The 15,352-nt window shown below is 37.5% G+C and overlaps 1 protein-coding gene across 9 annotated transcripts in view; it reads right to left on the bottom strand.

Moving 5' to 3' along the window:
• Nucleotides 1-793: 793 nt before the first annotated feature.
• TUT7 (terminal uridylyl transferase 7) overlaps nt 794-15,352 on the bottom strand; it is a 62,530-nt gene continuing 47,971 nt past the window's right edge. For 5 of the 9 annotated variants that reach the window (XM_070375369.1, XM_070375374.1, XM_070375377.1 and 2 more), the window contains one exon: nt 5,717-14,582. In XM_070375369.1, coding sequence (XP_070231470.1) covers nt 14,500-14,582 — 83 coding nt within the window. In that variant the 3' untranslated portion in view covers nt 5,717-14,499. The other 4 variants (XM_070375376.1, XM_070375375.1, XM_070375371.1 and 1 more) reach the window with 3 other exon arrangements.

Genomic DNA, 15,352 nt, shown 5'->3' with positions numbered 1-15,352 from the left:
CATGGTACAATACCATTATACATTTGTCTAAACCCCCAGAATGTGCTATGCCAAGAATGAATCTTAAACAATGGACTCTGGGTGATAATGATGTGCCTGTGTAGGTTCTTGGATTGTTAACAAATGTCCCACTCTGGTACAGCATGTGGACAGTGGTGGAGATTGGGGCACTGCACACTTAAGGGAACTCTGCTTTCTGCTCAGTTTTACTGTGAACCTAAACCTGCTCTAAAAAGTAAAGTTGGTTAATAAAAAAGTTAAAAAAAAAAGCCTTGCCATGCTCTCCTCCAAGGGATCTTCCTAACTCAGGGATCAAAGCCCCATCTCTTACGTCTTCTCCTGTATTTGCAAGCGGTTTTTTAACACTAGCGACAACTGGGAAGCTTTTTTAGGTTGGTGCAAAAGTGTTTGCGGTTTTGTAATATTGAAATCTGCCATTTCATTGGAGAAGGCAATGGCACCCCACTCCAGTACTCTTGCCTGGAAAATCCCATGGATGGAGGAGCCTGGTAGGCTGCAGACCATGGGGTCGTGAAGAGTCGGACACGACTGAGCGACTTCAGTTTCACTTTTCCCTTTCATGCATTGGAGAAGGAAATGGCAACCCACTCCAGTGTTCTTGCCTGGAGAATCCCAGGGACGGGGGAGCCTGGTGGGCCGCCGTCTATGGGGTCGCACAGAGTTGGACACGACTGAAGCGACTTAGCAGCAGCAGCCATTTGATACTGGGATACATTCTTAAATAAATGTGGTTATGTTATATACCATTTTAATGTGCATTTCTCACTTTATGTTTTTTGCTAATTACTACTTGCTGATTTTAGACTATGGAAATGATGTTAGGCAAAAAGCAAATTTGAGCGACTTTCTTATTTGACTTCAAAATGGGTCGTAAAGCAGCAGAGACAACTTGCAGCATCAACACCACCTTTGGCTCAGGAACTGCTAACGAACATATAGGGCAGTGGGCAAACATATAGGGCAGTGGGGGGTAAAGAAGTTTTGCAAAGGAGACCAGAGCCTTAAAGATGAGGAATGCAGTGGCCAGCAATCAGAAGCTGACAACAACCAATTGAGAGCATTATCGAAGCTGATCCTCTTATAATTACATACGAAGTTGCCCAAGAACTCAACATCAACCATTCTAGGGTCGTTTTGCATTGAAACAAATTGGAAAGGTGAAAAAGCTCGGTAAGTGGGTGCCACAGGAGCTGACTGCAAATAAAAAAAACCGTCTTTTTGAATCGTCTCTTATTCTATGCTACTGTACCGAACCATTTCTGGATCAGATTGTGACGTGCGATGAAAAGTGGATTTTATACAACCGGCAGTGACTAGCTCAGTGGTTGGACCTAGAGGCTCCAAAGCAAACTTGCACCAAAAAAAAAAGTCATGGTCTGTTTGGTCGTCTGCTGTCGGTCTAATCCACTACAGCTTTCTGAATCCTGGTGAAACCATTACATCTGAGAAATATACTCAGTAAATTGATGAGAGGTACTGAAAACTGCTACATCTGCAGCCACTTGCAGCCAGCATTGGTCAACAGAAAGCACCCAATTCTTCCCCATGACAATGCATGTCACACAACCAGTACTTCAAAAATTGAACAAATTGGGTTATGAAGTTTTCCCTCATTCACCATATTCACCTGACCTCTCAGCAACCAGCTACTTCAAGTATCATGACAACTTTTTGCAGGGAAAAACACTTACACAACCCGCAGAATGCAGGAAATGCTTTGCAAGAGTTCATCGAATCCCTAAGGATGGATTTTTATGCTACAGGAGTAAACAAACATTTCTTGTTGGCAAAACTGTGTTGATTGTAATGGTTCCTATTCTAATTAATAAAGATGTTTGAGCCTAGTTATAGTAATTTAAAATTCAGGGTCCAAAATCACAATTACTTTTTCACCAATCTAATATTTAATACACACTACTCAGTTTTTAAATACTATCACCAACTCAATGAACATGGGTTTGTGCAAACTCTGGGAGGTAGTAAAGGACAGGGGAGCCTGGTGTGCTGCAGTTCATGGGCTCACAAAGTGAGATACAACTTAGCAACTGGACTGAACAACTCAGTTTTTAACTTGTTGGCGGTTTTGCATGTACATACTCAATCACATAATCTACTTGTCAGTGGATGAGGTATACCTCATGTTATTTGAAACTGGTGCAGATTCCTGAAAGAAAATGACACGTTAGAGGAGTGTCTTCATGACTATGTAAAAACCATGTGCTTATCTCAGAGTAGCAGCTGTTCTGTGGGGTCAAAATAAGGCATGTGTGGGAACTGTTGGAAGTGGTTGCAAGGTATAACCACGTCTAGATTTACACTAATAGGTTAAAAACTTACAATGGGGAAATGTTCAACACTGCACTTCAGGATTTAATTTCAGAGTTCTATACATTAAAGTGTCCTCTGGGTAAGACTGCACTGGATCTTCACTACTGTGGAAGGGCAGGTATGATTTCCATTTTGCAGTCAAGGAAAATGAACTGCTTAGAGGTTAGGGGGATTTGCTACTCTTCAGCTGGAAAAATGGCAGCTGCTGCTGCTAAGTCGCTTCAGTCGTGTCCGACTCTGCGACCCCATAGACGGCAGCCCACGAGGCTCCCATCCCTGGGATTCTCCAGGCAAGAACAATGGAGTGGGTTGCCATTTCCTTCTCCAATGCATGAAAGTGAAAAGTGAAAGTGAAGTCGCTCAGTCCTGTCTGACTCTTAGCGACCCCATGGACTGCAGCCTACCAGGCTCCTCTGCCCATGGGATTTTCCAGGCAAGAGTACTGGAGTGGGTCGCCAGTGCCTTCTCCGGGAAAAATGGCAGAGCCAGAACCTAATTAAGCCAAGAATTCCAGTCAGTGCAAAGCATGCTAAATTCTTGACTGCTGTTATCCAAATAAGCCAGCTTTAGAAGAAAAAATAAGTACTGAGCACATCTCTGCAGTTTTAGAGAGGTTTGTTAAATTCTGTTAGCTTTTTCAACATTTTTCTGCTTGTAACATGAACCGTATTGACTAACCTACACAGGATATTTTTTCCACTAGGGTAATATATTTATTTATTTAAAATAAATTGAAGTATTTCAGAACATCTTAATAGTACCTCTGACTGTGCATACTGCTGCTACTGTGAACACTCAGCAAGAGATTAAAAAGTGCAGATTGGAGGTATGAAAATGGATTTCAATATTTTTGTTTTTGAGAGGAAGAGGAAGGGAGAACCCTGGTAGTGGGGCATTTTTGGATCTTGTAAGAGACAGGCCAGCTGCATTTGCAAGATAGCCACGCCCTGGAAACTGGACTCAGCATGGAACAGATATACCTGTCCCCTAGCTGAGGTGCTGAGAAGGGGCTGGGACCAGCACCCAAGTAAAGGGAGTGAAGAACCAAGGACAACGCATTATCCAGGTCTGCTGGCAAGCACTCGTCACTGTCCCACTCATGCAGTGTGAGGAATTGAAAAAGCTATCAAATTCATTGGACAGAATCTACTCTAGGAGTCAGAATAAAATGTAGGGAACTTTTAAACATTCTTAAAAGGATATATGAAAATGGCATCCTGAAAAGGAAGATAAAAAACTAAAAGACAGGAACAGGAAGGTGATGGGTGGTAAGTTAGGTAAGTTCAAGAAAATTAAATGTACAGTAATAAAAAATTAATGTGAGAAATGGCAGAATGACACTAAAAATCAAGCCAGTCACGTGGAGATCAAGCTTGACAAGTTTTCCCAACAGAAAGGAAGGAGATGATTGGGAGAGGCATTTCAGAAAGAAAAATATTTCTGAGAAATAAAATTATGAAAAAGATATATTCTAAAACAAACAAACAAAACTTAGGTGGGGAGAGACACTGGATTCACTTTTGTTTCAGACAAAAGTTAATATCAAACCTTTGTTTGATACAAAAGGTGTAAGGAGAAATAAACACAGAAGCATCCAAACAGAAAAATAAAACCTATAAGGGAACAAAAATAAGATTGGTTGTAGTCTTCTGTGACTATGCCAGAAGACAACAGAATGGTATCAAATCTTTTCAAGGAAAGTGACGAGAATTTTATGTCCAGTCAACTTTGCAGAGCCACACAGCCAAAAAAGAAATGTGGCTTCACAAAAAAGGCTCAGTGGCTTCAATCGTGTCAGACTCTGTGACCCTATGGACTGTAGCCCACCAGGCTCCTCTGTCCATGTGACTCTCCAGACAAGGTTACTGGAGTGGGCTGCCATGCCCTCCTCCAGGGGATCTTCCTGGCCCAGGGATCGAACCCGTGTCTCCTGCACTGCAGACCGATTCTTTACCCACTGGGTCCTCTGGGAAGCCCTCCCCACTGCCGCCCCAAATAAATAAAGTTAATTTTGATATGATTCTTCTTCAGCTGGAAAATGTCTTCAAGGAATTTGTTTAAAAGAAAAGCATACAGGTGTGCTCCTTTCGAGCCCTCTTCTATCTGGGAATGCTTGCCCAGCAAGCACCCCCAGCAGCCCTCCCTATGCATTCATGCCCTGAAGTCTGTGGGACTCATCTGCACACTCCCGGGACTTGGCAGGCACTGGCTGTCAGTGAACACCAGACGGCAAGAGCACATGGAGATGGAGCGAGGAATAAAGGGGAGCAGAGCTGTACCGCCCTTAATCCTTCACCTGGTTTCCTCATGAAATTTAGGACTCTCATTGGAAAGTAAGGTGGATAAAATTACAGGTTGAAATCTTGATTTTATTTCAAAATGATAATCCGAGGCATGGCTCTGACCACTTCTGAAGGGCTCATGAATTAGAGAAACAGTTCCATGAAGGCTCCAGTCAGATCAAAATGATACCAATCAAACTTGTGATTGGTAGAAATAGCCTCTTTAATCATCAGGGATTTTAAAAGTCATCCACCCTGATTTCGGAGTATCATAAAAAGTAAAAATTACTTTGTCATTTTTCCTTTGCAAATGTTTTTAGCAGCAAACAGGACTATTGTTTTCCTTCATTTTTATGACCATAGTATTTATATGTCTTTTCATTTTTATGACCATAGTAGTTATATGTCAACTTAAAATTAGAGAGGGAAAAAATCAAAAGCCCTTCAGTGGCACTGCTCATCTGTAGGAGGCTCACATAATAGGTACTCATGTTCACGTTATCAATTCTACAAATATCAATAAAATAAGGTTTGTAAATCGTAAATACAGCAGTAGCAGTTCACACGTTTGACACGCTTTCACAAGGATTCAGTTGACAACAATAAATATAATTTCCCCTCTTTAAAACAAACAAAAAGGATTTATAAAGGATTAATTTACTTGGAGTTTATCAGCCCACTATTTTTAGTGTGCTCTGAAATAATTAAAAAGCTTGAAATTGTATTCAGTGAATACTGGCCCATAGTTACATTTTTTTTTAAACCTGTCTTAAATACATACATCATGGCTTTCTATTGAAATCCTTAAATCTATAGGGATCTGTAGTAGGTAAGACTATATTAAACATTTTTTCCTCATTAACAATTTCATTAAGTTAAAAAAATCTGACATTTCCCTTAAATGTTAAGTCGAAGCCTGATCTATGCTGCTGTGTCCTGTGAAATGAACCTAATTTTCAAAGTGAATAGAACGCCTGAGTGGCCATTTAGAATGCGGCATTTTCCTTCCCTCATGATTCCTGCTGGGTCCTCTTCGCTGAGGCTTTTCCCTGAGTCATATATTTACTGGAAAGGCTACCTAGAGGAGGGGAAAAAACAAAACCCAACATAAATGAAACAGGCCTCACTTTATCGTAAACGCTATACAATTACTTCTTATGGTTAATTATTTACAGAAACCTCATACTTGTCACTTGTTTTGAATCAAGTCATCTGGCTAGATATAAAAAGGTATAACAAAAGCCTCGTCCTCGTCATATTCTTTCTAAACGCAGATGAGCTGCTAGAGTGACGTCATGTTATGACATGCATGCTCACTACTGGTACAGAGGCCAGGAGAACTTCTTAAAGCTCTGCTTTGCATCTGCAACCAAACAGAATAAACTCTAAAGAATTCTTTGGTCAGAAATAAATATCTTGTGTCATTACTCTGCAGACATGAAGCTGTGAATGGTGACATGGTAGCCATAACTTATTGATTTAAAAGAAAAAAAGGAAATTTATTGTATTTACAGCTGCAGGACAGAAATGAGGACTGCTAATTACATGCACACCACAGAACAGTTAATAAATTTTGTTTTGGAGTCAAAACAAATAGTTCAATGAAACAATAAAATTGACAAATTCTTAAGTGATTACTTACAAGAAAGTAGTATCTGACAAAGGATATACACACATTGATTATACACATTTCAAACCAATGGTGGAAAGTATGGGTTGTTCAATAACTGGTATTTTGTCAAACAAGTAATTTTGGAAGGAAAGGGATAGAGAAGTTTCCTTCCTCACATCATACCTTTCCTCCTCACCTAATTTCAAATGAATTATAGAATTAAATATGAGAGAGTCAAAGTATAAGAAGTAGTGAATATTCTGGAGGGGGAAAGAGTTTCCTCAGTATACCACATTATGCTTTACTTATTAAAAGGGCTTTCTATTCTTAGCACTAAAGAAATTACAAATCCATAGAAAAAAGACAAATACTAATAGACAGCTGGTGAAAGAAAAAGCAACATATGAAAGAGAAAAAAAAGCATGTAAGTAGATGAAAATTAATCAATATCAGTGGGTAATCAAAGAGATGCAAAGTAAAACAAGGTATCAATTCTTAACCACTAACTGCTGAAAGAAGAGCAGGAGGACAGGTAGGTGCGCAGAAATTTTGCTAAAGGAATATTCATATAAACCAGAGAAACCTTGTAAAGCATGCAAATAACTCAAATGTCCAGAACTTGGAATATGCCTAATTATATTATAAACACAATAACATATTAGGTATGCAGAGAAGGATAATTAATAACATGAAAAATGAAGGTTATAAATCCTCAAGAATTTTCATTAAACTAAAAATTAATTAAAAAAACACATTTGAAAAACACCACTAATCAGATATGTATTGCCTCATTTTTGCTTGTCTGTAAAATGAAGACAATAATACCTATCCCCTTGGAGTTAAAGATTAAATACATTAATATAGGTAAAACAACCGAACAGTACCTGGCACATAGAAAGTGCTCAATCAATGCTAACTATTATCATTACATTGATGTAAAAAGATGGGAAGATTTTATCTCCAAAACTGAAATAATAGTTAATGTTCTAAAATGGGACAAGTATAAATGGCTTTTACTTTCAATTTGCCTAAACTATACTTTCTAAAATGTCCAAAGTCAACTTATTAAGTATGCAAACAAACTTATGCCCCCTCGAAAGCAAACTTTCCAAAGCAAGATATCCTGAGAGTCAACTCACAGTGAAAAATCAGTGATATGGCAGGAAGAATCAAAGTATCTATAGGTATAAATACCATATTCATACCACAGAGTGTCTATTGGTCAAAAATACCCGTCTGTGACATTCTAAACTGCATGAAGTACTGAGGAAAGGCTTTTCACTTAAGGGACAAAAATTTGTATCAGTACCTCATACTCTACATACAACCAGAATAGAATCAAGATCTAAATAAGAAAAATAAAGTTTTAAAGCTATTAGAAAAAAAATATAGATGGATATCTTTACAACTTCAGGTGAGGAACAATTTCTGAAAGACAACCCTAAAATCATGAATCACATGTTCATGAAAACTAATCAGGGAAAACCAATCATCTATTTCAAAATTAAAAACTGAAGTGATGTAAGACAAGATATACTGGAGGAAAATATTTAGAATGTATATAATAATAATACATGGTATTCACAGCTAGTAAGCACATAAAAAGGTGCTCAGCATCACCAGAGTTAAAAAAAAAATCCATTAGAACACCACAGTATTTTTTTCACTCATCATATTTGTATGAATAAACACTGTTGATATAAGTGGCAACTGTTTCAGCCAATGAGGGGGTATCTGACAGTATCTAACAAAGTTGAAAAGGCACATATACACATATGAAAATGCTCTACGACACAACAAATTGATTTCTCTGAACTCAAATCCTATACAATCTCTCAAATATGCTCAAGAAGACTCACACAAGAGTGTTCGCTACAACACTGCTTATAACAGCAAAACACCAGACATAATCTAAATGCTCATGTACTAGGTGATGTTTACATAAAATATTTTGTATTCATACGATGCACTACTGTAAAGAGAGACTAAATCCATATATAACATATATAAATTTCAAAATCATTTTGTTAGATATAAAAAATCAAGTTATAAAACATTCATATTATATAGTGAGTCATTTAAATTTAAAAATTCACCAAGGATATGTATATTAAAGGATATATATGTTAAAGGATACATATGTAAGAGTTTAAAAAAGAATGGGTACCTGAATTCTTATTAATAATAAATGAGTGAAAAGAAAATATGAAAAAATAAAGCCTATTCTCTAGTAGATGAGTAGTTGTTATATTATTTAGATCTTAAAAAAATTTTTTGCCCAAATGTTAAGAAACCATTCTAATAATACTTATAGTTTTATTACTTATCACTTAAACATGTAATCCCCTGTGTGTGTGTATATATATATATATATATATATATGTGTGTGTGTATATATGTATATAAAAATCTCAACATACCTGAAGAAGCTTCATGTAAAAAAATTTACACATAAAAAGATAAAACTATGGGACTTCCCTGGTTCGGTGGTTGGGACTCTGTGCTTCCACTGCAGGGTTTGATCCCCTGGTTGGGAACTAAGAACTTGCATGCCACACAGTTCAGTCAAGAAAAAAAGATAAAACTACTATAAATAAAATATGAATTTTTATGTAATCTGGGGGAAGAACATGAAATTCTTAAAAATGTGTAAGCATGACTCGAAACTACCATAAAGTTGGCTAGATCAAACTACTAGAACAAGTGTATGCATGGCAAAATAAATCATAAATGAGGCTGAAAAAATAATAAACTGGTGATGAAGGATACTGTAACATATTTGACAAACCATGAATAAATTTCTAAGTAGAAAGAACTAAAGACAAAAATGAATACTCAAAAATACCAAGATGTAACATGAAGAAATACAAATGAAATGTGGGAAACTGTTAGCATTCAATGGTAATAACAGAACTTCAAGCAGACTGGCAAAAAAAGACTATTCTCAATGATGCAAGCGTGTGGGAAAATTGTGACTGACTCTGAAACTGTCCACAATCACAATATGGCATTATTGGCATCACCATCAAAGTATGGTTACTTTTAAATCTATTATTCTCCTAAGTGGGATTTGTCCTGAGGAAATAACTAGACAAATATGCAAACTGGCGTTGCAGTGTTTTATATAGACAGTGGTCTTCCACCTTGGGTACATGGGATTAAGCTATTCCTGAACAGCGTAAGAGGACAAGTGGGTAGAGTTTTAAGAGAGCTGCCCACATGCTTCAATTTTTATCTGAGTTCTTTCTGAGAATGTCTTTGTGGACCAGGCTTTGGGGTGGTTCTCAGGAATCATACCACTTTCTCTTTACCCTTTCACAAGATAGAGAGAGAGAGAGACACGTGTGTTCTAACCATTCATCTCTTAATGTGGCACATTACCCTAGGGTGAAAAAAAAAACCCTTGGGAGGCAGAGAAGCACACAAAATGCTGGTATCTGTAGCAAAATGGGAATACATCTAATAAAAGCCCAAATTTTTAGCTTTCATAAAATTGCACTGATAGCTGATGCCCATCAGAATAACTTCTGATGATACGATTTACGTGATTTTTTGGTGATTTGATTAAAAAGGAATGGAAACAACTGAGTGGCACTGCTGTGTCTCTTCCCCTCCCAGACTCCAAAACCCCTTTCTATCCCTTTTAATATGCCATTATAAAGACTAATGAGGCTTCACAATGTTTATGAAGTATAAAACAAAAAGATTAGGAATAGAAATGATTCACTGTTTCATTCATGCGGTAAGCAGTACTACTCCGAAGATAAATGAATGCATGGGATAAAAATCTCATCTAATTAAATGACAGGCATTTTCAGTAAGTAAACATAGGAAGCAATTTTTAATCAAAATTTGTAACATTGGTTTTGGTCAATTATATTCTTCTACCAACTATAAAAACAATTTAGAAGACATTTTTACACTTTGAGATTTAACAAAAAGCTGAAAAATTCAATTTATATGAACACTTTTGTGGGCCAGTCAATAAAATGCTTGAAATATATATGATAAAAATATATCATCTTAAGATAAAATTCCATGGAAGTGAAACAAAAGAATTCAAGGAGAAAAAAAAAGATGTAAAATTTCTGCAATAATATTTATATTTCATTTGATACATTTAAAAAGACTGATTTAAAAGTTTTGTTTTAAAAATGCCAGTATTTTTAAAAAAACCTCCAGAAATTACATGTTTTGCAACTACGATGAAAAACAGATGTCAACTTAAACACATACAAGGAGATTTATGGATGGTTCAACATTTTGGCAGCGAGTATGCAAGCAAAAAAGTTTTGAAGACACTTATATAACAAATATTTGAAGAGAACTAGTTCCATTAATAAAGAATGGTTAAATACATAATGTATGTTCATATACTGGAATATCAAGAAGGGTATGAAAAACAATGATCTATATATTCACTGATAAGATCTTCCCATATATTCACTGAATAAAAAGTGCTTCTATTATTTTAAATTTACTGTCATAAAGACCACTGTGCTTTTGTTTTTAATAAGTAAGCTATAACATTCTCGTCAAGGAAAAAAGTATACATTATCATAAAGGAGAAAAGATATTCACCAATCTCTTATAGCATCTCCAATATTTAAAATTTCAAACCCTTGGATTAAAATGGAATAAACAAAGACACAGAGGTAGTTTCTTTTGAAAAATAATTTTCTTTCCAAAAAACAGTAGTGGATTAAGAAATAGAAAAATGTTAGTCTTGAGATTCTCCATACCGAACAGTTTATGACTATGGTTCTTCAATCTCCACATACTCTTCTTTTGTTAAAAGTTTTCATTATGTATTTGTCCTAGGAGTTAGACAGTCAGAGCATAGTTGGAGACTTTCTGTTAACTACAGCAATAAGAGTAGTAATAATTTATCGAGTGATGTGTGCCGGATACAGTGTAAAGGGTTTTACATATATGAAACTAATCCTTACAGTTGCCCTGTGAGCTATTAGCCCCAATTTATGGACAAGGAAACTGAGGCAGAGAGGCTCACTAACGTGACAGAGGTAACAAAGCTAGTAAATGATTGGGCTGGATGTCAAACTAGAGTAAGTCTGACTTTAAAGCTCATGTTCTTGATCACAGTCCCACTCTTCTTTACTCTGTCAAAATGAGTCCACCTCTAATCAATAAAACTTACTGAACATCTAAGGCACTGTTAGTGTGTGTATGTGAGGGAGGGAGGAAAAGAGCAAGGAAACTTGTGGGATCTTCTATCTACTGCTGTCTCATTTGAGACTCAGAACAGTATGCAGCTTAGTGGAATGGAGGAAGTATGAGGAGAGGAAAGAGAACTTGGTTGATTATTGGATGTGGGTGGCTGCTTTAAGCACAGCAGCACGAGACAGATGGTGCTTTTGCCAATTTTATAAACGGGACACCTGGAGCTCAGAGGAGCTCACCTCTTTCTTCTAAGGTCAATTCAGCTATTGCGGAAGAGCAGGGGCTGTACACACTAGCAGCTTCTCCTTAGGAAACCACCCACGCATCACAGATAAATAAAGTCTGTGAAAAGAAAGAGCTTTCTGGAAACTTAATCCTACTTAATGTTGAGACATTTCACATAACAACATACATAACTTGTATAAATTTTTCATGGATAAATTTGACAGTATTAACAGTTGTCATTAACTTGAAGAGTTTATTAGAAAAGATAAGTTTTAACCACCTGTGATTTTTTTTTTTTTCCTGGTAGAAAGCAAACCTTATTTATTGCAATAACATTTTTTTTTCTGTAGTAAGCTTAAGTTTTATGGTTACTCAAAAGATTTATAAATATGTAAATCTTTCACTCAGAAGATAATTTACTGAAATCCTAGCCTACTGTCAATTGGTATTGCCATTTCTAGGTATATGTCTAACATCTGTACTTATCCCCCACTTAAGAAATTATATTAAAATTTTACTTTCAAGATGCGTAAAATCTTTAGCATAAGCAATGCTGACAGATGTCCTGCAGAACACCAAATGCCACTGGCGCCCACCAACCTCTGCTCTCAAATCATGCAGGTACTGTTCTAAGTGCTTTTACATAGATTTTGCAACAGTCCCACAAGATTAGTATTATTATTATCCCCTTTAACAGATGAGGAAACTGAAGCAATGGAGGATAACATCACAGCTAGAAATCACACTGTGCAATCTGACGGCAAAAGCTGATATTCATAAACATCTTATCTTTGACAAAACAAATCTCAACTAAGGACAGACCAGTATTTTCTTAACTAAAGTGTTCTGGAAATGCCTATTCGAGGCTGAAGCTTGTAAAAACAAGTCTTTTGGCTTCTTTACATCTGTTAACTATGTGACCTTCAAACTCTCAGAGGATCTATGGGAAACAACCCCACAAACTGCAGCGGAGTCTGTCTCCAACACACTTTCATTTGCCGAAGTAGCTTCCAAGGCAGCTCGTCAATCTCCTCCTCCATGTTTCATGGCTACTCCCACTGTCAATCAAATCCTCTCAGAACAGACCCCATTCTCATTTCACTCTATTTCATTTTGAGGGTTTTCCCAGTAGAACTTTTTTTATTTTTAAGTCCATGCATTCCAATGAGAACAATTACAAAACCTTCCCAGGAAAGAGCTGCTCTTGCCTGTTCTTACACAATCTCCTATGTCTTCACCTTTCATGGATACCACGTTCCCCTTTTGGGTAAGTGTGACAATTCTTTGAAGATTTCTGTTTCTCTTTGGGACGTCCTACCTCAGTCTGATTGTAGAGAAACTTGATGCCATTTTGAATGTTTTTCCCAATCATTAAAAAAACACAACTGTAAAATATTCACGTATTATAAAAATAAATGCCTATTTCTAAGTAGATCATTTTATATACTTGAGATAATTCATCTTAAGAAGTACTTAAATAATTTAATAATTCAATTTATTTTCCTTGTTAACATTCGAAGTAGAGACAACCAAATGCCCTTCGCCTGGAGCTTCCTTAGCTTTCCCAGGGTGAGACCACAGCGCCCTGGCTTATTGCAGCCTTGGCTGGCGACAGCAGGGAAGAGCTCTATCTGCTGCGGGGCTGGGGAGGCTGCCGAGGCTCTGGGAGCGCTCTCTCTCAGAAACTGACACCTGATTGGAGAGATGGCTTAGCCTCTTCATTCTTTATAACTAACACAGGCATCTCTCCAACCTACAAGCAAACATTGTTTGCACCTTAGCAGTAACATACAACACGTAAAAGCTGACCACAAAATAGGCGGCTTGTTTTACATTATATATAAAACTGTCAGGTTTTATCAATGAAGCTTTAAAATTTCCAAAACTTTTCTCACCAACTATACAATCAATTTAAAAAGAGTACACATGCTCTATTTCTTTTAAACAATTTCCCTTCTTTAATCCTACTTTATTGAAAATTAGAGAGGGGAAGAGAAAGAGATATTAAACAAAACTAGTTAAGTGTCTAAAGGCCAGAGGTTTGCATCATGATTTATAGTTTCATGTTCTTAAAAAAAAAAAGCTGAAAAAGTGATTCATTATATGTTAAAGTTACTTTGATTTTTCTTTTACTCTTCAAATTTCTCCCTTCTATTTCAGGATTAAAACTACTCTTGAAAAAAAAAAAAACTACTCTTGAAACACCAAGAGACGCCTTCATAGCATCCTATTTGCCCCTCCCTTTTAGCATCTTTCCTTGGGTCTGGGGGGACTGGGTAGGGATGGGGGCCCTGGCACTATGCAGCCATAGCTGAGGTCAGGTACCCTATAATTCTTCCAGCACTTCTCAGCACAACTCCCTACAATCAGGTTTTTCTGCCCCCTATTTCAAAGAAATGGCTCTTTTCAAAGTCACAGTGAGGGACTTCTGTGTTGCCAAATAAAATGCAGCATTCTCAGTCCTCGTTGAACAGACCTGTCAGAAGCAATTTGCATAAAGCCAACTGCCCCCTCTTTGAGGCACTTTCTATATTAAAACTCCATTAAAAGATCAAACTTGCTGCTTCTCCATCCCCACTGTTAAACATTTTTTTTCTGGGGGTGTGTTTCTGTCTCCTTGGTTTATTTTGCCTAAGCCTCTACATGCTTTTCTCTTTTCTACCTGCATGTATTTCCTACGTGACTGCAGTCAGATCCAGGGCTTAACTATCATCAATTACATACTGATCATCCTCAAATTTGTATCTGCAGATGGGACTTCTGCTCTAAATGCCAGGCTCCTTCCTATATCTACTTGGCTATTCAACACCTCTACCACAATATCCAGCAGGTCTCTTAAAACTTACACATTTAAAGCTGAACTCTATTTCTCCCCATAATCTGTTCTTCCTCATGGTTCCTCAGCACAGGAAATTCAAACTTCACTCTTCTAGCTGCTCAGGACAAAAAATCACAGTGTCACCTCTGAGTCTCAAAATCTCACGATTTTCTGTCATGTCTTATCATCCAACTCATCAATTATCATGTCGGCACTACCTTTAAAGTCTCCAGGAGATGAGCAGACCTCACTTCCTCCATCCCTTCCACCCCTGTCCAAGCTGTCCTCATCTCTCCCCTGAACTACAGAAGGAGCCTCCTTGTTAGTTTTTCACCCTTGCCTCCTCAGCAGTCATAGTGAACCTTTTAAGACAATTCTACCACTCCTTTGCCTCCAACAGCTGCCCGTCTCATGTAGAGAAAAAAACCCATCCCTGCCACTGCTGAAGGAGCTGTGTGACTCACAGTCGTGTACCCTGACCTCAGCTCCAGTTACCCTCCTCTCCCTCATCCGGCTTAGTGTCACCACTTGGGACAAAACTGTTTTCAGCTCTGTTGTAAGAGTCTAAATCCAAGTTCTTCTTGACTTGCATCTTCCTTTTACTTTGATTCTTTGCTGAAATGTTACTTTATCAGAGGCTGCCTCCTTCCCAACATTCTCTTTTCCGTTTCCTTCTTTATATTTTTTAACATCTGTCGCCACATGAAATATGTCTGTGTCTTTTCTGACAAGAAGGCAGAGTAAATGAGAGAAGGGGCTTTTATCTTCAGTATTTAGGCCCACACCCCACACTTGGAGGGGGCGGGTGGGTGGGAGGTGTGGCTTAATATTTGTTGAAGGAACCAGAAAATAAGTGACATAGTTGAGACAGAGTGTTCAGGCCCA

This window comes from Bos mutus, chromosome 8, assembly GCF_027580195.1.
Source record: "Bos mutus isolate GX-2022 chromosome 8, NWIPB_WYAK_1.1, whole genome shotgun sequence".
NCBI lineage: Eukaryota > Metazoa > Chordata > Mammalia > Artiodactyla > Bovidae > Bos > Bos mutus.
This window is presented reverse-complemented; position numbering and strand designations above follow the sequence as displayed.